Source organism: Trachinotus anak, unplaced genomic scaffold (genome assembly GCF_046630095.1).
Source record: "Trachinotus anak isolate AG129_WGS33_773 ecotype Australia unplaced genomic scaffold, CSIRO_AGI_Tana_v1 ptg000009l, whole genome shotgun sequence".
In the NCBI taxonomy this organism is placed as follows: Eukaryota; Metazoa; Chordata; class Actinopteri; order Carangiformes; family Carangidae; genus Trachinotus; species Trachinotus anak.
In genome coordinates, this window is record NW_027273860.1 from 22,701,649 (window position 1) to 22,727,478 (window position 25,830).

A 25,830-nucleotide genomic window follows, 5' to 3' on the forward strand; every position below is an offset into this window, starting at 1 on the left:
TAGAAAATTTGTGAAAAAATCAGTGGATCTCCTGGTTTAATATGACAAACCCACTAGCTTTGAATGGTGTCACTTTAAGAAAGCTGTTATTTCAGCCCACTTATTTGTTAGTTTCCAAGATATCTCAAAACAAAAGTGTTTTGAACTGTATTTTTAGAAAACAGTTTGTTATCTTTTTCTCTGACATGTTTCATCCAGTCTTCCCCTAATTTGGTAAATTTTTAGATAAGCATGGCAACTATTTATTATTATTATTTATTTCATGATATGCCACTGTCTTCTGATAATTTGATGCCAAATTCTTGTGAACATGGTCTGTCTGACAGTGGTGTCAACAGTGTATGTGCATAATCTTTTTCTCCAGCTCCTTTCTGCAATGATCTGATGAGAGAACTGGAGTCCGACCCTGCCACCAGGATTGTTTGGAACTCCATCAAGCCCATGCTTCTGGGACAGATCCTCTATGCGCCTGATTCACCAGCTGTCAGACAGATCATACGAAACGTAAGCAAGCAGAGGCACAGCTTGTAAACAAGCAATGCAGGCAACAGTTTGGGGCCCCAGGCTGTCAGGGGGCCTCCAAGGGCTGACAAACTTTACACCACAGCAATATCTGAAATGTGGTTCCCTCCCTCTTAAACAACTAATGGAGGATTTGCAAGCAGAAGCACAGTTGCCACCTGTTTTCAGTAAAGCGAGTACATACAGTACATACATTTTTTTTTTTTTGTATAAATGTAAAGATAATTAAATTAATCAAAACTGACTGTAATGACAGATATAATTAGCGTGCTTTTCAAGCAATCCTAAATGTGCATCTAAGTCAGACACTCTACACTAGACACAGTTGACACTAATATTAGAAAAATGTCTATTTTAACAAAACATATTCAAACATAGATACTGTAAAACTAATAGCACAGGCTTTTATTTGTTTCAGTCATTGAATTCAACCGGCCTATAGTTGGGACAGGAGTCTACATTAGACAGGCCTTTAATTCCTTTTGCACAAAACTCGTGAACAGAAAAGATAGGAAATACTATCAAATTAATTATTTAAACCAGTATGAATATTACTGATATAAAAATGACCAGGCTATAAAAAAACATATCACAAATAATTAATTTGATCTAGCTCTGAGAGACAGCGCATTTAGGCCAAACCCACGCACAAAGAGAGTGACAAAAAGTGAGAGAGAGAGAGACCCATATCAAATATCGGTAGCCTACCTTAGACAGGGTGAAATCAATACATCCGAAGAACCGGGCATCTAATTGAGAGCTGCGTTTATTTGACAAAATGTGCAGCCACACCAGGCTAGTAAAAGGGATTCATCATTTAAGTGGGACTCAGCCTCTAATTGAAGTTTTATGGAAGTTAAGTTAAAGTGATAGTTTGGGTTATTTGATGTGGAGGGATGTGCGGTACTCAAATATAGTCAGTGCAGTACTACCTGCAGTAGTTCTAGTCAGCAGTCAGCCAGTTTGGAGAAGCAGCTGGGAGCACTGGCACAGAAGCTGAGAGATGTGCTGCTGTGGATGGGGTCATCCATGGAAACATGTTTTAGCCACTTAAAAAAAAGCCCACAGAAAAACGCAAATCTCAGTTGAAGTGCTTGCTTTGTTTTGATTTTGAAGATGCAGGCCATCTTGGACAATACAAACCACCCTCTCCACAACATCCGTGCAGGCCATCATTTTGGATGCTAGGAGGGTAGCATCCAAAATGAACCTTTGGCGAATCTGTGACCGCTCATCAGGACTGTAGCTCTTGCAGTCCACCAGGTGCTGGAAACCATGCTCTTTGCAACATGCGTCTAGTATGCGCATGACTGTGAGGGTCGGATGATCATCGACCTGGGCGGGAGGTGGAGGTTCGGCTGGAGGGCTCAGGACTGGATGAGACTGGTTTGAGCAGTGAAACATGGAAGGTAGGGTGAATGTTCAGGGAGGCCGGAAGTTTGGATGGAGGAGGGGTTAATGACCCTCTATATTTCAAATGGAGCCACGTGACGTTGTGACCATAAAAGAGGACATACCATGGATGTATTATAAAAACAGGATATTGGATCTAAAAATGGCGCCCATTCATTCCAAAGAAATTGCGTGCCTGGCGCATACGGTGAAAAAGGCTGGCTTCCGGGTTACCTTCACGTTATGCAGCCCATAGAGACTGCGCAGTAGTGTCACTCCCATCGTGCCCTTGGGCAATGAAAATGAGCACAACAACGTTCTTGATCATGAGTGCTATGCTGGTGGACTTTATGGATGTGTAATAACACTTCCACAGGACTTGCCTGGGGCTTGAAACCATGGATTTATACAAATTTTTATTCTATTGTTGATTTAGATATAATACAATGATGGCATGTAGATGATAAGTGGAAGAATTCTTAAAGACCTTAGGCCTGCTTCAACTCTCTGGGGAAATGTTCTATTAGACAAGGAGTGGTAGACTTTACTTTTTGCATTTTTTTTTTGCTTTTACATGAGAAGAGCATGGTAAGCAGGGTTATAATATATGTATATAAACTCAAAGATGGAGAGATAATTGAAACTTAAATAGAAAATAAGAATAGATGTTTTCCAGAGCAGGCAAGCCTATACCGCAGTGAACAATTCAGTTTCCTTTTAAAGAAGATCAACTTTCCTCATGTCATGTCCAGCTCCTTTGTATCTAGATGTAGATACGTGTTGTTCAAAGCCCTTCAGAAGGCAGCAGTCATGGATGGCTTGATTGCAATTTATATCACAAGCTGATTGGCTGTGGTGCCTACCATGCAGTCTAGTGGCACCAAGGCTTTTTTGGTGTTATGTAAGCAGCAAGAGTCTATCCCTAAAGACATGTGATCACACATGCAAAGAGACACACTCTTAATTGCACCAAGACAGTCGTGACCAAGGGGTTAATCCATTTCTTTACAAGACCAAAATAATAATAATATCTGTATGTAACTACTCTTGTGTAATGTTGACTATGTATCTGCATCCTATTATCACTTCTCATTGCTGTATTTTTTTACTGTTTGCAAACACTGAAGGGATGAGGAAGTTAGACATTTCCTTAACCGAAACTAGTAAATGTTGTGGTAATTTTAATTTAAATACTTATTTGCTAAATACTTGCTTTGCTGTTTTGGGCTCAAAATGGGATACACCAAACATAGTTTATAATAAAAGACTAAATTTAAACTGAGCATCTGCAAATCCTTCTTTTCCCTGCTATTTTAATCTGTCCTGCGGAGTGAGGAAGTGCTCACTTGTGGGAACCTGACTGAGATTCACTGGGCAGGCTGAATACATTCAGCCAGTTGTCACCAATGGCCTCCATTGTCACCCCAGCTCCATTGTCCCCATTGTCACCCAAACTCAGACACATACAAGAGGCATTTAATTGGGTGTGCTCTTGAGCGCTTTCATCCCCCACTGCACATGACTGAGTACTGAAATAGCCAGTGTTCGGTATTGCTACACAAAGCACTGTACCAACACACATCCAGGGTTTTAATGATAAGCGTGCAGTAAATATTTGACGATTTGGCACAGAGTACATCTGTTGCACAGTCACTGATTATCTGAACAGGGCTGGGGGAATTCTTTGTGTGAGAATGTATGTGTTGTCTTTTCAAAAGCCTGTTTTCACAGAGAGTTGAATGTGGGAATGGTATGTAGCAAGAGATTAAGAGAACTTGTGACAATGTGTGTATTTGAATTTGTGAATATTTTGTACACATATGCACATGTATACATGTGGAGTTGACGTTTACCCCAACATGGTTTTGTCTTCTCTGTGAGCAAAATGTGTGTATTTACATGTGTCCTAAATTTCTGACCATTGTGCACCTAGATATGGGGATTTGTGAGAATAGTTGTGTGCGAGTTAATTTTCGATAATAGTTTCCTGTCCTTTCAATCTTGATACTACAACATACACACACACCTTTTAATCTCTCTTGCAGGCTAACACTACATTTGAGGAGCTGGAGAGGCTGAGAATAATGGGGAAGGCCTGGCATGAAGTGGCTCCGCAGATCTGGGCTTTTTTCCAAGATGGAGTCCAAGTCAAGATGATCCGGGTAGGATATATAGGATAAATATAGTTTTACTGAATGATTAGGTTTGAATAGTACACCAGAACAGCATAAATAATGAGGTCAGGGATAAAGTAAGTTTATCGAATCATGTCTACATCGTAGAAACTTCTTTTACAAGATTGCATGCAGGGCCAGAGCATTTATATCACTTTAAACTAACTCAGTTAACTCAGTTGTGGTTTAAAATTACATCTACATACTAGCCGTACTGTGTCCTATACAGCAGATGTGATTCGGATCTCCCTTTGTTTTGCCATTCAGTTGACATTTGATGCTTAACAACTGTCTCTTTGAATGAGATGATTAATAATGCTGTTGTTCTTTTATCCTGATCTTTTACTCACTGATGATTTTTGCTGGGGTTTCAGGAACTCCCTAAATTTCCTAATTGAATATAAAACCTTAACTTACCAAAATATGCCATTGCTTTCCGTTCTTGATTTATCCCACTCTTTGCAACACTGTCAATATTTCTCTCTTATTATGCTCTTTTCCACCAGTAAGACCTGTTTATTTTAATTTTCTCCTCGTTTGCTTCCCTCTAACTGATGGTAGACACAAGAGAGAGGACAAATTGATGGTGAATGTAACATGATGAGGACAGTTACACTTCCCTAAAAAAATTTAACTTCGGAGATTAATTGTTATGAAATGTTAATTGTGTTCCTGCTCATTTCTCAGTAATGTCTTCCTTGGAAAAAAGGTTCTTACTCTTGGTAAAAAAAAACTGGGTAAATAAAGGTTATTCCCCTACTTCCTTTTGTTTCAGGACACAATTCGTAATCCATCAGTGATGGATTTCATTGACAGGAGTCTAAAGGAGGCACCGTTCTCCTCCAAACACATTTTGAACTTCCTGTACAACGGTCCACCACAGAACCGTCCAAATGACGTGCCTGATTTTGACTGGCGAGACATCTTCAACCTCACCGACCAGGTTATTCGGATGCTCAACCAATATGGGGATGTGAGTGGGCATTACTAAAAACATTGAGGATTTGTTAGTGTGTAATAGAATAGACTTGTTGGCAAAATGTATGTGCCTCTCAAATATCTCAGGCTAGACTTTGGGAAATGCAGTGATTGAGTACTTCATTAGGAACATCTGTATACCTATTTATTTATGCAGTTGTCCAACCAGGCAATCATGTGGCAGCAGTCCAGTGCATGAAATCCTGCAAATACAGGTCATGTTCACATCAAACGAATGTGGAAAAAATGTGATCTCAGTGACTTTGACTGTGATGTGATTGTTGATGTCAGACAACGTTTGAGTGTTTCTGAAGCTGTTGATCTGGATTTTCACACAAAACAGTCTTTACTCAGCATGGAGCCAACAACAAAACCATCCAGTGAGCAGCAGTTCTGAGTTGATGAGAGAGGTCAGAGGCGAATGGACAGACTGGTTGGAGCTAACAGGAAGGTTATGGTCACTGAGATAACCACTGTTTACAACTGTGGTGAACAGTAAAGCCGCAGAGTGAATAACACCTCCAACCTTGAGGTGGATGAGCTATAACAGCAGAGATCATGCCAGGTTCTACTTCCTGTCACCAAGAACAGAAACCTGAGGCTACAGTGGACACAGACTCACCAACACTGGACAGCTGAAGACTGGAAAAACATAGCCTGGTTTGACGGATCTGGATTTCGGTTGAGGCAGCAGATGGTAGGGTTAGAGTCTGAATCCATGGACCCAACCTGCTTTGTGTCAACACTCCCAGCTGGTGGTGGTTGTGTAATGATGTGGGGCATGTTTTCTCGACACGCGTTGAGCCCTTAATATCAATCAATCGTGGTTTGAATGTCACAGCCTATCTGAGTATTGTTGCTCACCATGTTCATCACTTTATGGCCACAGTTTGCCATCATGTTGTGGCTGCTTCAGGAGGATAATGCTCTATGTAAAAAAAACAAAAAAAAACAAGTCGTCTCAAACTGGTTTTATGAACATGACAGTGAGTTCAGTGAACTTCAGTGGCCTCCTCAGTCACCAGGCCTGAATCCAGTAGAACACCTTTGGATGTTCATGCAGAAATTATGTGATGCAATCGTGTCAACATGGAGCAGAATCTCAAAGGAAAGTTTCCAACATCTCGTGGAATCCAGGGCTGAAGCTGTTTTAGAGCAATGTGAACCCCCTATCCAGTATTAGTATTGTGTTCCTAATAAAGCGCTTGCTGAATGTATGTAAAAGCATGCAAAATCATACTGACTGGTCACAGAGGGTGCTAAATTCCAGATGAAACTAAGGTATCAAGATAATTTGCTAACTTTTTTGCCATTTGACTCTCAGAGTAAGAATGTGGACTAGTTTTTCACATTTCACGTCACCTGAAATGTCAAGTTCTAGGACAGGCCTCTTCATGAAATAATCAAATTAGGCACAGGTCTTGTCACTTGTTGATTTCAATACCCTGGTTGCATGACTACTGTGTGCTCAATTCCACTCTTGAAATGATTTGAGAGTTTAGATAAGCTGTCTTTACACTGCAATTTGTCTCCCTGTCCAGAGATATGGAAATCTACCCAGGTGGGCGAGACCCATAGACTGTATATAAAAATGGACGTCGACGCCGGCTCCGGGAAATGAAGCCAATGCGGAAGTGCCTTAAACCTGCATTCTATCTACTGACCATCAGGGGGCGATACCACTGGTTGCAAAAAGAAGTCCGATTGTATGGAAGTCTATGAGAAAATGACCCTACTTCTCGCTTGGTTTATGACCCCAGTAAACGTTTTCATAATGAGTTTATGGTCTCAATTGCTAGTTTCAAGTCTTCTTCAATACAACATGATCTTCATTTTTAAAATTATAGTCCCATTTAATTTAAAATAGACGATAAAGTAGGGTATGCATTGGGGCGTGGCTAATCTATGATTGACACATGTCACTTGTCAATCAAGAGCAGTCCCCTTTAACTATTAACTAAAGTACTTTAACACTTCGTAATAAAGTTTACCTCGACTTATGGAAAATGACTTCAGATTCAGCAGCGCTGCGTAGCCGAAAGATTGATTCCGTTGTCAGGTCGACAGTTTAGGTGGGCGGGCACAGTGACCTCGGCTCTCAGGTCAGCTCCACCCCTTGCTCCTACTCAGCGCCACCCTCTTCTCCAAATATGGTTTCTTCTGGTTTCAAAAAATCAAGATGGCGGCGGCCAAATTGCAAACTCGAGGCTTCAAAACGGCAGTTCGCAAACCAATGGGTGACGTCACGGTGGGTTGCCACCTGGCGAGACCCAGAGAAACAAACTAGCTGTCAAGTCTCTTTTATTTACTGCTGATGGAGTGGAGTGTTAAAAAAATGAAAACACATCACATACCTTCTTTTGTAAAGGTCCTCCAAATTTAAAGTGGGCTGGTGTATTTAAAACAAAGTTCAAATCACCCCTTTTCTTGCAGTAGCAAATATGGATGAGAGGCCTATCACCCTGGGGGGTGACATGGGGGCCACCTGGGGGCATGGCTGGGTGGACGGCTGGTGCTCTATGTTTTTGTCCAAGTTGAAGCTTACAGCACTTGAGTGTGACAGGGAGAGTGGGAACGATTGAAGCCAATTAGATACAGCTGTCACTCCATCCACCATCCTTTATAAAGCAACAACAATGACCGTGGGCTTGATGGCTGGTTGCCTGCATGTTGGTGGCATGCATGCGTACCACACTACACAGTGGGGCTGCAGTGTTAGTCAATGAATGCTTGAGTAAATAAAGGGATGGCCTTTGAGATTTGAATCATAAAATGCATAAAGCATTTGCATGTATTTTGATTGCATGTCTCTGTTTGCACAGCAAGTGTGTGTGTGTGTGTGTTTGTGCGTGCTTTGGTTTTTGTTGGGATCTCAGTGGTAAATAGCTGTTATGAAATATTTCCTGCTGGATCAAGGCCCTTCCCTATTTGCCATAGCCTATAGTTAATGGCTATATCAGACATGCTTTATGGAGAATAGACAACCTCTGCTCAAATGTCACTTCAATTGTGCATGTAGAGTGTAGATCATAGAGACCTGAGCCTACACTGGCACCTCTGGCATTTTTCCACTTTTTAAAAAAATATACTCACCTAGCTAAATGCTAAGACTAAAAGATAAAAAAAAGGCATTTTCTGATGAATTTCAAAGTAATAAAAATCTGATCTTTATTTTAAAGTTAATAAGATTCTAGCCACATGAGTGGCGTGCTCTCAGAATGGAGGTATTGATCTGGTGAAAGATCTCAACATCATTCATGGTCACCAGAGGCTGAGGGAAATTCAATTCAATTCAATATGTCGACCTCTGTCTTGTTCATCCTCTCTCACCCAGTGTGTAATCTTGGATAAGTTTGTGGCTCTGCCTGATGAGGATGCCATCACTCATCGGGCTTTGGACTTGTCGGAGGACAGCAAGTTCCTGGCAGGCGTTGTCTTTGTAAATATGTTCCCTTGGACCACCAATGTCCCACCTCATGTGAAGTTCAAGATCCGTATGGATATTGATGCAGTGGAGCGCACCAATAAGGTCAAAGACAGGTTAGAATCAAAGTCAAGCATAAATAATGGGTTTATCATAACGATGATAAACCTTGAGACTAAATATGTATGTGCTGCTCAGGTACTGGGACCCTGGCCCCAGAGCTGATCCTATGGATGACCTCCGCTATGTTTGGGGTGGCTTTGCTTACCTTCAGGACATAATAGAGCATGGGATCATCAAGACTCAGACAGGAAAGGAGTGGCCGCTGGGTATTTACCTTCAGCAGATGCCCTACCCTTGTTATGTGGATGATCTGTGAGTAGAAGCCATGATCTTTTAGTAACTTTACACAGTCAGATTTAACAGCCATAGCAGAATTCTTCATTGACTTTTTTTAGCTTTTGATTTTCAAGGTATCATTTTCAGTCACAATTTAGAATTACAGTACAGGGAATTACACAGTTCTAGTTTCCTGCATCAGTCACTACATTCTTCTCCTCCATCTTATTTCCTCTCCCCTTCCTCCATCTAGCTTCATGCTGACACTGAATCGCTGTTTCCCTATCTTCATGGTACTGGCCTGGGTCTACTCTGTGTCCATGATAGTCAAGAGTATCGTTCTAGAAAAGGAACTCCGTCTGAAGGAGACCCTGAAAGCCATGGGGGTCACCAATGGTGTCATTTGGTCCACATGGTTTATTGACAGCTTCATCATGATGGGTACTAGTACTGCTCTTCTCTCTTCCATCATCATGGTGAGGAAAATTTACCAAGTCTTCTCTTTGTCTCATATTTATTCATTATGTAATGTATATTTATACCAGCTCCTATATATTGATTTGACTTTTCTCGCAATGTTCCAGCACTTTTCTGATTACTTAAATTTTAGCTTTTTGTTTTAGTGCCATTTGGTTGCCATTTTTACCATTCGATTTTGTGCTACAATCCATGTTTTACTAGCAACACCTAATTCACCTGTAATGCTAATGACTCGTAATGATTAAAACCATGTGTCTCTCATCATCTAAACTAGCCTGGCTGTAAATGTCAAGATGTCACCCAGTTCATCATCAATCTTTATCAGATCTTTTTCCTTGAAATAATTAATTAATTATAGTGGGTAAATGATTGCATACTTACCCTATTAATCATTAATGAAAGGATGATGAATACCATGACATCATTGGAATAATGTGACTGGCTTTGCAGGAATGATGGTCAATGATTAAAACTTTTACCTTGTAAATGTCACATCCTCTCATTATAGTAAGATGGGCTGGTCTGACCTCTAGTGGTTAATTGAGGTTTAATTGTAAAAACTCATTTATTATCCCTAATTTCACATAGCAAGTTATTCTTCAAATTCTGTTGAGAGAAATGAGGTTGATGGAATATATGGTGCAAAAAACATTCTGTAATACTAAATACCATATGTGCTACATTGTCATACAGTGTAGATCAAAATGTAATTTCTTAATTTTAATGCTACTTTAAGGAAACATTTTAAAGGGAAAATCAGTGTTAATCTGTGTGTTTCTTTGGCCTACAGGGAGGGAGGGTACTGAACTACAGCAATCCAGTCATCCTCTTCCTCTTTCTTATCACCTTCACCATGGCCACCATTATGCAATGCTTCCTCCTAAGTGTCTTCTTTAATCAGGCCAACCTGGCAGCAGCCTGCTGCGGCATTGTTTACTTCACTCTTTACCTCCCTCACATCTTCTTTTTTGCCTGGCAAGACCACATCACGAAGGACATGAAGATCCTGGTGGTGGGTGTAAATAAATAAATAAAAATGTATAATAATAATAATATATACAGTATGTATGTATGTGTGTGTGTGTGTGTGTGTGTGTGTGTGTGTGTGTATATATATATATATATATATATATATATATATATATATATATATATATATATATATATATATATATATATATATATATGCTATTCTGTTCTATAGTGTCAGTCCTGAGTCATGCCTCTTTCTATAGTGTCAGTCCTGAGTCATGCCTCTTTCCTCAGAGTCTGTTATCCCAAGTGGCATTTGGCTTTGGAACAGAGTACCTGTCACGGTATGAAGAACAGGGTCTGGGTCTGCAGTGGGACAATATTCAGACCAGCCCTTTAGAGGGGGATGAGTTTTCCTTCCTCACCTCCATTTGCATGATGGGCCTGGACACTATACTGTATGCTGTGCTTGCCTGGTACCTGGACAATGTCTTCCCTGGTCAGTGTATTAGAGAGAAATGAAGTAGAACTTCCGCTGGTATATGTAGTCATATTACTTTTACAGATCATTTCTGGGACACAGGATACTTGATTTATCTGCATACTTACAGTAGTTCAGGTATTAAATATATTTACTTTCGATCACAGGACAGTATGGAATTGGCCGGCCATTTTACTTCCCCCTCCTCCCCTGTTATTGGCTCAACACTGTGACTCCAGCTTCAAGTAAGCGTATCACTTACCATTTACCCTAAGGTTTATCTGAAACCTAATATGTCTAATATTTATCTAAGAGGACCTGGACTGCAAAGTGTCTTTAACATGATTAAATCTGTTTTGCATTCTATTTTTTGAAAGTCAACAGCACACTGGAGTTGAATAAAAAAGGCTTTGATAACCTGGAAAACAAGGAGCAAGGAGAGCAGCAGAAAAAAGAGGAGGAAGAAAACCAAGAACAGGAGATAAACCAGGAGAAGACTCTGGAGGAGACTACCTCATGTAAACACCAGGCTAAGAGGGAGAGGCTGGGGAAGGACAACCAGGCTATGGGCCAGGAGAACCAGGAGAAAGATGGTATAAAAGCTGCATATTGTTTGTTGTTGTTTTTTTTAATATAGATATTTTTTCGAGCATTTTGTGTCCTTATTTGATAGGACAGTAGAGCATGACAGAAAATGACATGCAGGAAGGAATTGGGCCAGTTGGGAGTTGAACCAGCGATTCGCCTGCTAAGAGCATTTGTGCTCATGTGGTATGCGCCCTAACCACTCGGCTATCAGGTCGCCCCTTGTTGTTTTTTGATATCTAAACAAAAAATTTAATTAGAAGTCTTTTATCACTCTGCCAGTCAGTTTCACTGTGTGGAAACTCAATGCCCTTGTGTGTATTTGCACTTGCTGCCATATGTGAACACACACAGGGCTAACTTCTCAGTTCTTTCTCAGTTTGCTTAGTTAATAAGTGATGGAACCTGTTTTCTATGCAGCCAAGCCCCCCAATTTCATGTGTCCTGCCTTGTTCATAAGCATTCGAGAAATAAAATAAGACTTTTGAAAAAAGATAGCAATATGAGAAGAGATGAGGTGCTGATATGACTGTCACTTAATTAGCTTGAACTTTGTTGTTGATAATCATTCTGTTTCCTTGTTTACTTAAAAGGCACTCCTGCTTTGATGTATTTTGTTTTGCTTTTTAAATGTACTAAATATGTTGTATATACAGTGTGTGGTTGTCTTGTCACTGTGTGCAGGCCAGTCATTCTTTGAGGCAGAGCCTGCTGACCTGGTGAAGGGTGTTTGTATCCAGGCCCTGGTCAAGGTGTTTGGCAGTAGCTCCAGACCAGCAGTGGATGGCCTCAGCATCAGTTTTTACGAGAGCCAGATTACTGCCTTTCTGGGCCACAATGGGGCTGGGAAGACCACCACCATGTATGTGGCACAGATACTGTGCAAGCACACCAATAATCTGAAACTGAACATGTAGAAAACTGTCTAAAATGTCTCTATCTTGTCTCTGCCTATCTCTCTTTCTGTTTCTCTCTCCCAGGTCTATTTTGACTGGTATGTTCCCTCCCACCTCGGGGACAGCAACGATTTATGGCAAGAACATCCGCACAGACATGGATACCATCCGCCTGTCTCTAGGAATGTGCCCTCAACACAACATCCTTTTTTATCAGTATGTGACCCCTATCACATTTAGTCAAAACATGTATAAAGAGGCTCCAAAATACATGAATGAGTGGTTTTGGAGCCTGTATACTGCATATTACATTGCACCACTATTGGGAATTCATCAAAACAGTGTGATAAATAAATGTACTAGCAGTGCATTGTAACAGCGTTAACGCTTCCCCCTCATTCTCTTGTTGTCTGTCAGTATGACTGTAGCAGAGCATATCCTGTTCTACTCACTGATGAAAGACCGTCCAACAGCAGAGGCTGAGGAAGAAGTGGAGAACATGCTGCAGGATCTTGGTCTGCCTCACAAGAGGGATGAACTGACCCAGAACCTCTCAGGTCTGTCTAGATGCAGGTGTATGGACAAATGTATTAATTCTTGGTGTCATGCAAACTGCACACGCACACACACACGCACACACGCACACACACACACACACACACACACACACGTGCACTGTCAATACTGTATGGCATTCTAATTCAGGAGGCATGCAGAGAAAGCTGTCAGTGGCGTTGGCGTTTGTTGGTGGGACTAAGGTGGTGATCCTGGATGAGCCAACTTCTGGAGTTGACCCCTACTCCAGACGCTCTATTTGGGACCTGCTGCTGAAATACAGGGCAGGTAACACTGACACCTGGTGGTTAGAGGAGGGGCTAGAGTCTAAATATCATGGCATTGTTGATGTTTTACCAAGACTGTATACACAGATGTTAGAAAAAAAGTTTTATCTAATATCAACAGACAAATTACAGTTTTCTATTGCTGCACTCTTGTCCCTAAGGACTGGCAACTTTTACACACCATTTTCATTGTAATATAATTGTTACCATCATGCATTTAATGTGTTGTAACATAATACATTTATGAAGCTGAAATGTGTTATGAGCACTACAAATCACCCATTTTAACTATCACAGTGATTTCATGTTTTCTTGGGCCTACCAAAGTCAGACCAGCTGAACCAGAAACCTTTACATATGAAGATTTTTCCTGCCATATTCCTTCACAGCGCAACAGTATTATTAGTGCATTATTCATCCACGAGAGAAAGAAAAAATCATCAAACCTCTTTCCTTCCTCCAGTTCTCTCTGTTCATTCCTTATTTATTGCCCACTTTGTCTCTGGTTTGCAGGTCGTACAGTGATAATGTCCACCCACCACATGGACGAGGCCGACCTGCTAAGTGACCGGGTAGCTATCATCTCACAGGGTCGCCTCTACTGTTGTGGCTCCCCAATCTTCCTCAAGAACTGTTTTGGTGCTGGTTTCTACCTCACTCTTGTTCGACGAATGAAACATGACACTCCCAGGGTGAGAAAATGTAGTAGCAAATGTTTGTGTGCATTTGGGTTAAAATGTTAGAGTGGTAGTTTTGTAGATAAAAGTTCATGTGTCTGGCACAACCTAAGCTAGTTCGAAGGTGGATGCAGAAAGAGAAAGGTCCAAAGAGGTCAAAACTCCAGCAGCATTTACAGTAAATTGAAGAACCTTATTAGACCGACGCATTTCAGCTTCTGGCCTTCACCAGGGAGAATTATATTCTAAACTGGGCAGGAAAGCATTTAGCCTATAATAATTCTGGTCAAAAACCCTGGTTAATAATGATAAATGAACAAGTAAGCAAAGAAAGCATACAGTCAAATATGTCCCTGTTGAAGAGGGTGTATCCAGGAGGCAGTGGTAACAGATGATACAACATTTTTTCATGGTTTCACCAATGTGATTTCTATGTAAATGTGTCCTCTTGAATAAGGGGATGCAAAAAAAAAAAGTTAATTATGGTTTTATTATGTCGCCATTTTGTCCTCCAGACTAGCTGCGACTGTACAGAGGATTGCTCCTGTAAATGCTCAAAATGCTCAAAGTTTAAAGTGAACATGGAGGAGAGCCAGGCTGCAGACAGGCAGATGGATGGTAAGGCAACCATTAGTTCCATTAGTCTGTGGTGTGTTATGAGTTCTTGACCATCTCCTCAAACCTGTTTTTAGTCTATTCTTCTCAAAAATTATGAATACAGTGGGACATATCTCTGTCATGTTGATGAAAAGTGCCTTTGCAATGGATTGTAGTCAGTCTACTTACTGTACCTGCTGTCAACACAATGAAAAACACCCTGTAATCAGTGCACTCTGTCAACTTTTTTTTGCCCTCTGTGTTCCCATAAAATAAATAATAATAACATGGAGTTTTGCCTGACTTTACCTCTTCACCTCTTGTATGCTTCTGGGAGTAAAGATAAGGCATTGAATGCAAACGCAAATAAGATAATATGAGAAGAACCTTTAATAACTTAGCTGTTGCAGCATTAAAAGTAATAGTAAAAAGATACAGCAAAGACAGTAGAGTTTCTGTCAACAGGTGGCATGTTAAGTAGAAATATATGAAAATGCAAAAACATGACAGGAGATAAAAAGAAAATAAAGAAAAACATATTAAATACACAGAACAGTTTAGTTAAAATAATCAGTGAAGTCAGCTTCTTTCACTCATCTCCAGGTAACCAGGAAAGAATCACAGCTCTGGTCCATCATCACGTGCCGCAGGCTCGTCTGATCGAGGTCATTGGCCAGGAGCTGACTTATCTGCTTCCAAACCGTAACTTCCAGCCCAGGGCCTATGCCAGCCTCTTCAGGGAGCTGGAGGAAACCCTGGTTGACATTGGCCTCAGCAGCTTTGGTGTGTCTGACACATCACTAGAGGAGGTGTGTGGAATTAAGAAGAAAAGAAATGGGAACAGTGTAGTAATCACAGTAAAATCAAAAAATACATATACATTTACCAATTTTTATATTGTGGTGCAAGAACAGAATTTTTTTGGGACAATCTGTCATATATTTCATGCCCCTGTTTCACCTTTCACAGTTAGGCTGTTTCATAAAAGAGCATCTGTTAATCTTGAGTCTCGACTATCTTTTTGTAGATCTTCCTAAAGGTCACTGCTGATGGGAATGCAACCAACAGAAAATGTATACAAGGTACAAAGTTTTTGTAGCACTTTTTTCTTTTCCTCATGATTTGTTTGTATCTCTGCTATCCCTGTTTTCTCCACCCACTTCTCATCATGTGAGTTGTATCCTTTCTATCCCACTCTTTAATCCTCTCAGACAAGAAATCAGTACAGCAGATTTCTCGAGCTAGTCTCTGTGGACTCAACATAGTGGCTGTTGATATGGAACCACTAAAAGGTGACCGTGACTTTCAGCTTAAAGCCTGGGATAAATGCTGTTGTGGAAAAAACATTAAATTCTGTAATTTAAGAGGGTTTACAGTCTTTTATGTGTCGAAAGGTGAAATATTACTAACTATACTATTAAACTTTCTGTTATCAAATAAAAACATTCTAAACAATGTTTTATGCATTCCTGACAACATATTTTGGCAAAAGTGTTTTTCCTGACAACAGTGTAATGTAGAGAGCTTCAGCCTGGGGATTTTTACTAGTGACACTTGACTAACTGTATGATTTTATTATATCCATTTTGATTTGGAGCTGTCACTGGTGCACCAGTAACATGCAAAAGATGCTCTACTATATACCTATAGGCAAGTAGAGCAATGCTATCAATGCATAGGCTATTACTTTTTGGTCTCTGTCTGCAGAAGACTAAGCATGCTTGGCTTGCTGGCTGGTCTTGTCGCTCTAAGTGACACCCACTGTCTGTGCAAGTCATGCTGTGCAACTTAACTTGAACTCTGAATTTCAGAGACAGACAGAGCTTTGCATGCCAATGGCCAGGGTCCATGTGATGTCCTAGAGGGTGGAGCAGGCAGAGGATCCTACCAAGTCAAAGGCCTGTGTTTGACCATCAAACAGTTCTTTGCTCTGCTAATCAAGAGGCTGCATCATACCACCCGTTCCTCCAAAGACTTCTTTGCTCAGGTAATCCTCACATCCACTACACCACTGTAATCTTTATAGTATTTTATGAAATTGAAATTTGAAAACAAGGTTGACTTTACATATTTTTTTGCAAGAAAAAGCAAGGCTTTGATCTAGCAACTGAAAAAGCAAACAACCTGGACATTTTGTCAAACATAGGCCACAGTTGACTGTTTTTTTGTCTGGTCTTCAAATCACAGTTATGTCTCTGTTTCTGGTAGATTGTCCTGCCAGCCAGTTTTGTTTTCCTGGCACTGACATTCACCCTGATTGTTCCACCCTTTGGAGAGTATCCAAGTCTGACCCTCAGTCCCTGGATGTATGGACGACAGTATACCTTCTTCAGGTGATTATGAAGGATTCCAGATCACCAAATGCCATTTAGTAGTCAAGAGTATTACTGAATGTAAAAAGATCAGTACAGTATTTTAATTGAATTTGGCCAGAAGGGCAGAATTTATAAATCAGACAGAATTATCTGATATGGTAATCATGTGTTATTTTATCCACTGCAGTAATGAGCGTCCAATGGATGCTCAGATGAGATACTTTGGTGAAGTGTTGCTGGACAAGCCTGGCTTTGGGACTCGTTGCATGGTGGATGAACCACTGGAGTAAGTAATAGTTTTAGATCTTTTTTTCTGTTATCTGTGCTTTGCTAACCGCATGGGTCATTTTCTCCCATTTGCAGCGATTTCCCATGTAACAACATCACCACAGAGTGGGAGATGCCCCTGGTTAACCCTGCTCTGCTAGATATGCTGGCTGGTCCAGAGTGGAGCTCCCTCAGACCATCTCCAGACTGTCAGTGCAGCACACCCAAGAAACTCACCATGCTGCCTGTGTGCCCTGAAGGAGCTGGAGGCCTGCCACCTCCACAAGTAGGTAGATGGGTCACTGATACTGAATACCATAGTATACATATTAAGTGTGGATTGTGCCACAGATAACCTACTGAAGGAACCTGTCATGTAATAAAAACTTGAGAGGATTTGGTGCCATTCAAATGTCATTGATAAGTACATCACTGATAAGTACCTCGCTGTCAGTCAGACATCATAGCCGTTCCAGGATTTGGAGGATTTGATGCCACTCCAATGTTGTTTATAAGTACATCACAATCTTTAAACTTTATTTACAACAATTCAATACAGTTGTAACCTAAATTATTTTAATTATACATTTACCATATGTTGTTTATTTAGGGGTTAAATATTATTGAGTATTAAGATAAGATAAGATTATTTTGGCTGCTTCCGGTGGCCCTGCTCTGTTGGCGACCCGGGCTCTAGTGCCGCTGCTGTAACTTTGTATATTTGTTTGCTTTCTCCAGTTGTTTGGATGTATGTGTAGAGTGGCGTCTCACAACATTGTCTGCGCTCAGTACACCGACTTTATCCCTGCTTGAGTGGATACAAGACTAACCTAGGCCTACGAGAATATGAGTGGGTTGTGTGTCAGCACCTGAATAAATGTACCTGCTCCCTTTGTCAAGCCATGAAGCCTCTCATGTCCCTACTTCTGCTTCTCTTGGTGGTGGTTGAACTCCTGTGCAAGAATTTGCTTGAGAATTTTGCTCAAAAGAGGCAGGCGCGGTGGTGTTAGGCAGCAGCTCCGACGCAGGGGCAACAAACCACCGCTCCCCTCCATCATACTGAGTAATGTTAGCTCTCAAAGCCATGGCACTCCCTCCTCTCTCAAACTCTGACCATGCCACCGTCCAACTTGTGCCTACTTATAACACTGTGCTCAAGTCATCTAAGCCACAGCAAAAAACTCTGTTACAGTGGACTGAGGACAGCATTGAGACTTTGAGAGGCTGCTTTTCCTGTACAGACTGGGGCATTTTCCAAAACCCTGATCTTAATGAAGCAACCGAAACAATAACTGATACATCAGTTTCTGCGTGGACTATATCATCCCTAAAAAGAATGTTTTACATTTAGCTAAGGGTAAGCCACCTATCACCAAAGACATAAAAGCCTGCATAAATAAAAAGAAGCTGGCGTTTAAAAATAAAGATGGAGCATGGGTGGCAGTGGCTCATAAATAACTCAATAGTATGCTCAAGAAGGCAATCAGCAAGTGGCCATGGACAGGGCCTCAGCAACTTGAACAACAAAAAATTATGGGTCTCCATGAACAAGATTACCAATTTGAACTCCAACAAAAGTCTGTTAATGACAATAAATGAGGGGGAAAGAGCCAATGAATTCAATGACTTCTTTTTAAGATATAATTTACAAAATGATCATACTTTGACAAAAGAGGTTGTTTTAGATTTGTCTGCTCTCAATAACACGTCTTTTTGCTGGGAAATAGCTCCCCAATGCGTACAGTCAATTTTTAGTGAGGTATGTAAAAAGAAATCAGTAGGGCCGGATGGGTTGCCAGTTCTGGTGCTGAAAAAATGCTCCTCTGGGTCAACTGATGCTTGGTGCTCTATCTTCCAGCGGTCCTTAGATAGCACTACTGTTCTAGCCCTCTGGAAGAAATCTATTATGGCTCCCGTTCCAAAAGTTCAGTGTCCTGTTGAAATCAAGGATTTTAGACCTGTGGCGTTAACGCGTGTAGTCATGAAGTGTTTTGAGAGAATTATGGTGAAGATGCTCAAATCTGAAGTAACCTCATGCTTTGACCCGCTCCAGTTTGCATACAGGGCTGGGCGCAGCACGGAGGATGCGGTCATTACTGTGGCTCACTTAATCAACAAACATTTTGAAGACCCCATGGCATATGCAAGGGTTCTTTTTGCTGATTTTAGCTCTGCTTTTGATACGGTTTGTCCCCACCTGTTGGTTCAGAAGCTCATAAACTTGAAAGTCAGTCCCTCTATTATGGTTCCACTCTTTCTTCCTAAACTGGTCGCAACAGGTCAGGGTAAACGGTTCACTTTCAAAAGCCAAATCCTGCAGAATAGGGATACCACAAGGTGCTATGAGTTCACCCATCCTGTTTACATTATACACAAATGATTGTAGAAGTAGTCAGCAAAATAAGTACATCATAAAATACCCTGACAATACAATTATTCTAAGCTTAATAAAAGCAAGTGAAGGTCGTTCATTAAACTACAACAATATTAACTCCTTCCGGGACTGCTGTGAGACGAATCATCTCACACTAAACACCAAAAAGACCAAAGAGATGATTTTTTACCCAAAAGAAGTGGGCGTTCACAATCCTGTAGTTATAGTAGTATATATATACAGAAAAATAGAACAGGTGTCTTCTTATAAGTACCTGCGTATACACATGGACAATCTACTTAAATAGAATGTTCATGTTGAGCACCTATGTGCCAGACTGGGTCAAAGACTACAGTTCCTTCGCAGGCTTAGGTTGTTCGGAGTAGGCACATCAGGTCACTTTTTTTTTTTTTAAGGTATTTTTTGGGCATTTTTTTGCCTTCATTAATAGGACAGTAGAGAGTGACAGGAGAGGGGCAGAGAGAAAGGGGGAATGACACGGAGGAAAGAAGCAGGCCGTTCAGGAGTCAAACTGGCACTCGCCTGCTAAGAGCATCCGCTCATGTGGTACACGCCCTAACCACTCCGCCATGTCACTTTTTTTTCTAATGCTGTACTGGAAAGTCTGATCAGATACAGAATGGCAGCCTGGTTTGGCTCTCTCACTATACAGTCCAAAACAAAAATAGAGAACCTAGTGAAAATGGCGATGAAGGTGATAAGTAATAAAAACTACCTGTCCCTTCAGTCTTTGAGGGGGTTGTTGTGAATCAAGCATTTAAAATCCTGGAACATCCTTCCCATATCTTGCATGCTGAATATGAGTTATTACCCTCTGGGAGACGGTACAGAGCTATCAGCTACAAAAGCAATCACTTCAAGTTCTCCTTCCTCCCAATCTCCGTAACTCTTTGAGCAAAAAGAACGAAAGAAAGAAAATATCCTAAATATAGATGAGCAAGTACTATTTTTTAAAATCTATTTTAAATGCTTATAGACAAATTATTTATTTACTGCATGTCCATGTACTAGAACATAAGGCTATGGGACTGTGCAGTTGTTGAACCTGCCTATATACTGTGTGTCGGGCTGTACTGGGATTGTACAATGAGGGCGGGATATGCGACTCTATGTCAAGTTGGGACTGTGTTCATAACAGTGCAGACTGTCTGTAGTGTCCATTTTGTCCTTCATCTCTGTGCTGTATTGTTGGTCTTATATGTTCAGTGTTATGATGGAACGCGGCAGCGCATTGGTTCTATTTGCCCAAGACAAATTTCCCTCTTCTGGGACAATAAAGTTCATCTCATAAGATAAGATAAGATAAGAAATACTTTATTTATCCCTATACGGAGATTCACGATTATCCAGTAGCTTATTCATGTATTCAGGTAAATTAAAATTGAGTCTGTGTCATTCTCCAATGCCTTTGTCTGAGTTGTTAAATAGTCTAACGGCAGTGGGAACAAAGGATTTCCTGAACCTCTCAGTCCTGCAGTGCAGAGAGATAAAACATTGGCTGCTGTAGCTACTTCTTATTCTTCTTAAACAATTTATTATATTATTTATTAATATTACTTCATTGAGTTTATTATATAATTTCATTATCGGTTGCACAACTTTATTATTTTATATATAATATATATTTTGTAGGTGTAACATTTGAGTTGCAACCCGCTTTAGCGTTGAGAATACCACCTGCTATGATCTACAGGGGGACAGGTGTGAATGTGAGTTTTGAGAGATGCACATGTGCTGCTGAGAGAGCAGAATAAAGTTGTGTCAACTGTGCTGCCTTGTTGGTGATGATTATAGAAGACATCTAAAAGAAAATTGTATCCCACTTGTTGCCCACAGCCCAGAGAGACTTGAGAACGCTACCGACCAAGAAATCAGGGTTACACATTAAATATTGATTTTGCATTCCTCAAACAGATTAAAAACCACTAAGGCTAGAATGACAAATAAAATACATAAATAAGAATAAAATGAAAAAGCCCAATAAAAGTAAATATACGTAAGGCAGGGCATCCTCACATTCCAGCAGTTAATGTAACACTCCTCAACTGTTCACAGCTTAATATAATGTACCAAAAATCATTTATAATTTAAGACCCTGTTAGAATACACACAGGTGACTCAAACAATTATAGGGGTGAATATTGCAAAACACCAGACATTGTGACATAATATGACTTTTTTGTGTGTGTATTTGCTGGTGAGCATCAGCCTGAACTGTAGAGAAGAGAAATAATTATTTGATTAATTTCCAAACCAAGCTATTTCTAAATGAAGTTACTGAGCATTCTGATTTCTCCATTGTATGAATGAATGTCATATGTGCCCATAATTATGATATTGACTTGGGCTGTCAAACAATTAATTTTTTCTTAATCAGAATTATTGCTGAATTTCAAAAGTTAATGTTTTATCACGTGATTAAAATTCTATTATTTTGCATTTCAGAACAGTTTTTTCTTGCTTGACAAAACATAACCGTCAGTCTGTCTGAACTAGAATGTCTGACATGTAATTATGAAGATGTCTGATAATTTATTTATCCACAGAAAGGTATTAAAAGGTATTAAATTTAACTTCAGGATTTCTGTATATACCCTGGAGAAGGTTGAGACAAAATACCAACAAAGTCAGGTGTGACCTGGGTTACGCAAGCAACCTCATAATGATGCCTGTCACCCAGTAATCGTCTCCTACAGAATCTTCTCGTCTAGATTCCTAGTGACATTGGACTCTGGCAGTCATCCAGAATTCATAGAACCTTAGTTACATCTGTAACTCTTGTTCTATGACATTCTGCCACCAGAGACGGTATGTAATACATTACATTACATACGGGAATCTGGTGGAATCATGAGGAATCCACACTTACTGTGCCACGCGGATCGAACCACTGTCGCCACTGGATGGGAGCAGCAACATTAACCCTGTAGAAGTGTGGGAAAGCACAGGAGGAAGCCCAAGTAGCCGCAGCACAGATGTCACTCAGTAGAACACCCCTCAAGCCAGCCCAAGAGGTGTAGACACTCCAAGTTTAATGACATCTGGGCGGGGGCTGAAACCAGAGGGCACCCTTCAGAAAGTGACTCGCCAGAGGATGTGACCCCGCAGTTCGATTGTCCACCAGAACATGCCGAGCTGAGATGCCAGCAACATACACCTTGATGGTACAAACAGAGAGACCCATATCCAGCAACATCTGCAGGTCTCTGAGCAATACAGGCACAGCGCAACACTCTGGGTCCACATTCTGATCTGTGCGTGCACAGATCAGTTCCTGCTGGCATACTGAGGCCTAGTTGAAGGTGCTCGAGCATTCAGTCCAGTGTGGATCACAGCCTGATCGCACAAATTCAATAAAAATCTTGGTCCTTCAGGGGTCAAACATACAACCGAAGGTGATCTGGATGGGGATGCCAAATGTGCCCTCCTAATTGTGACAGGAGAACCTGTTTCACTGGGAGGGGCCAAGTGGATCACAGGGAACCATATCCTCCCTGGCCAGTATGAAGCCACCAGAAACTGTGTGGTCTCTGAATATTCTGTGAAGTATCAGCATAAGTAGTGGAATTGGAGGGAAGGCATACAGTCTGGCCAGGGGTAAATCAGCGCATCCTGTCCCAAAGGACTGTTTTGCTCGGAGAGGGAGAAACACAGCTGACTGTGTGTTGACGCCTCTAAAGCAAACAGTGCAACACCTGCTCTCCCGTACCTCTCCCAGATCATCTGAATGACTATTGGTTTTGATCAAGAGTAGGCATCAACCTTCCAAACTCCTTAGTCATGAAGTTAAATGCCTGGATCACTCAAGCTCTGTGCCGAGGCATCACCTCCAGCAATCTGGAGAGTCTGTGACAGAGCTAGTACAAGGTGGGAGAGAGAATTTCCAATACGTCCCAGCCAACCTGCTATATCATAGCTCTTGGTAAGGAGGTTGTCAGTGATCCCACACTTCGGGTATGGGCGATGGGCATCTGGTCTTAAGGCATCATCAGGAGATACTATCAGAGAAGTGATGGAAGCATCAATGGCAGGCATCTGGTCTAGGCCATACTGGGCAGCATCTTTCAAGGCAACCAGGGCCCTGCAGTTACTGGGTAGGTGGAGGAATGCTTTGGGGTCAGGACAGCACTTCTGAAGCTGAGTACTGTATGGCACAGAGGGCAGAACTTTGAAGGTAGATGGTTGTGGAGCATGTTTTAAAAAGGTGCCAGAGGGAGCTGCATCCAAACCAAGAAAAGGCAAAGGCCAGCCTCAGCATCCTTCAGGGAATCTACTCCTGACCTGCGAGAACCGGACACTGAGGGGAGAGGGGAAATCCCTGTCTGGTTCCTCCTGCTCTCTGTCTTCCCTATCAGAAAAGAGATTACCGGAGGCCGCAATAGCAAGCGTCCGTCTCCATAGTGGCAGAAGCAGTAGGATGGTCACCAGGCCGTAAATTAAGAAGAGCCTTAATTTGGGCAAACTTTGAGGCCAATGTGTCCGCCTTGAGAGCCAAAGGTTCATTATGCTGCCATTTCTTTCTCATGTTGGGGGCATTATCGTCAGTATGTCAGTGATGTTTAGAACTTGAAGGGGGATCCTTTGCTGGCATTCCCGAAAGGGGTAACCCAGCCTCAGAAATGCTATTGTCATGCTGGGACAACCTCACATCCCTCTCTGCCAACAGCATGCGGCTGCAATTAGTGTAAGCATTATCTGTCAATGCCTTTTTCAGATTTTTAATGCATGATGGACACTTACCGTGACCATGGGCTGAGGGGAACCAAGCAGGTTTTGCCAATCTAGAACATGGTCAACAACAGGCGAGAATGCCTGCTCACAAATCAGCACTTGGTGTAGTTCAGATGGCTTGACACTACTCAAAAAAAACCCCAAAAAAACACTGCCAACACTGTGGCCACTGGTGTAGCCATAGAGTGAGAAACTAGAATATAACCTGAATCGGCACCTGTTGCATCAGGAAGCTGGTAATGTAGCAGAAGATCAAGAAAAACACACAGCCACAAACCTATTGACAGATCACCTGAAGCTCTGTGAGACCAGTGATGTAGCAATAGAGCGAGAAAGCACTCAGCTACAAATACGCTTTTTTTAAATTACGCTAATATTGCTAGTGTGCACTGTAAACAAGTGCTAGTTAGTGACCAAAAAGCACGAGAAAAAATAATTCACTCTTAGCTACAATTTCTTAGCCGTCAACACAGTCATTGCAACATGGCGAAAACAGAGAATGGTCGGTTGAGATAAAAGGCCAATAGCCAATATAGAACACGCTATAAACTTAACGGTAACAGGCAGAAATGGGCGGTTAACAACAGTACTAGCTAATGCTGCGCGCTTAGGTGAGAAGATGAAAAGGAGATGATTACTGGATGACAGGTGCCTTTATTAGGTCGCTTGCCCAGGTCACCAAGTTCACATGTGAATTTGCTTTGGGCAAAACAGGTACTTAATGTTCAAGACTGTTTTGAGGGATATTTGTTGCATTATTCAGGGACAGGTGAAAGTTTTTTTGAATATGGAGAGTGCTATGGGGGTTGCATGTATTCCATTTAGTATAATAAGTAGAAAGCATAATAAGCTATAGCCAGACATTTTAGAGTTACTTCAGTGGAATGCATAAATTAATTAAATCTTTGGTACAGAGTGCCGGATGTGATTGAGAGTGATTGGACATGATTACACATTTCCCAGTGAAGACAAATAGAGGACGTTGCAAACACTGAAATAAAGGATACGGCAACACACTATGCAGCAAATATCATGTTCATCTCTTCTTTAAAGGGGAAACAAACTGTCTTTGGGACTACCACTGCAAATGAACAAGTCTTAATTAATATGAAATTCAGTTCTCTGTTTTATCTCTTTTAAAAATGGATGACTACTCATAAATAATATGACTGTTGTGCGATTACCTTTTCATGAAAGGCTATACAGGCCTACATAAACAGTCAACCCTGCAAATGAGCCCTTTGTTGCTCTGTATCTTTGTTCAGACAATATGAGTACAAATACAAAAAATATGCTCCTAACTAGGACTGTACTCTTTCATATTACATTATTTCCCTAAACTTAAGAAAAGATTACCCTTTTATTTCTACATCATCAGCTGCAGCAATTGAAAGGTAATAAGGGTGTTTTGTTTTTTTTTCTATAATTGAGCTTCACAGAGTTAAATGTTGTTTAAGAAGTGTATCAATTGTATGGCAAATTATGCTTTCCCCTTGTGTGGATGAACCCATGTTTGTCTGCACCTGTGCTTTTAGAATCACAAGGTAAGGCCTGACATGGCAACGTACTTTGCAATGATGTACTTGTCAGATGGTATCAAGGTGATGCATCAAGTTCAGACGTACTTAGTAGGCATACATTTTATATTAATTTCCTACATATACCACTGCCAGTATCTTGTCTGCAGTCCCATTCAATCCAATTCAAAAATCCACATGTTCCAGTGGCGATGGAAGGGTTGACTACTCGTTCTCCTTATCCAG

The 25,830-nt window shown here is 41.1% G+C and overlaps 1 protein-coding gene across 4 annotated transcripts in view; it reads left to right on the forward strand.

The window, feature by feature from the left end:
- LOC139625685 (retinal-specific phospholipid-transporting ATPase ABCA4-like) overlaps positions 1–25,830 on the forward strand; it is a 56,790-nt gene that overhangs the window by 9,990 nt on the left and 20,970 nt on the right. For 3 of the 4 annotated variants that reach the window (XR_011691971.1, XM_071485876.1, XM_071485877.1), the window contains exons 10-32: positions 365–504; positions 3,960–4,076; positions 4,864–5,061; positions 8,401–8,606; positions 8,689–8,865; positions 9,083–9,305; positions 10,100–10,321; positions 10,576–10,780; positions 10,930–11,007; positions 11,140–11,355; positions 12,032–12,209; positions 12,328–12,459; positions 12,661–12,800; positions 12,949–13,086; positions 13,599–13,777; positions 14,278–14,380; positions 14,963–15,168; positions 15,387–15,441; positions 15,571–15,651; positions 16,171–16,346; positions 16,568–16,692; positions 16,862–16,960; positions 17,038–17,227. Coding sequence is in view for 3 of the 4 variants with exons in the window: in XM_071485876.1 (XP_071341977.1) it covers positions 365–504; positions 3,960–4,076; positions 4,864–5,061; positions 8,401–8,606; positions 8,689–8,865; positions 9,083–9,305; positions 10,100–10,321; positions 10,576–10,780; positions 10,930–11,007; positions 11,140–11,355; positions 12,032–12,209; positions 12,328–12,459; positions 12,661–12,800; positions 12,949–13,086; positions 13,599–13,777; positions 14,278–14,380; positions 14,963–15,168; positions 15,387–15,441; positions 15,571–15,651; positions 16,171–16,346; positions 16,568–16,692; positions 16,862–16,960; positions 17,038–17,227 (3,584 nt within the window). In the remaining variant the exon portion in view is untranslated. The remainder of the gene's footprint in view (positions 1–364; positions 505–3,959; positions 4,077–4,863; positions 5,062–8,400; positions 8,607–8,688; positions 8,866–9,082; positions 9,306–10,099; positions 10,322–10,575; positions 10,781–10,929; positions 11,008–11,139; positions 11,356–12,031; positions 12,210–12,327; positions 12,460–12,660; positions 12,801–12,948; positions 13,087–13,598; positions 13,778–14,277; positions 14,381–14,962; positions 15,169–15,386; positions 15,442–15,570; positions 15,652–16,170; positions 16,347–16,567; positions 16,693–16,861; positions 16,961–17,037; positions 17,228–25,830) is intronic. The other variant, XM_071485878.1, reaches the window with a different exon arrangement.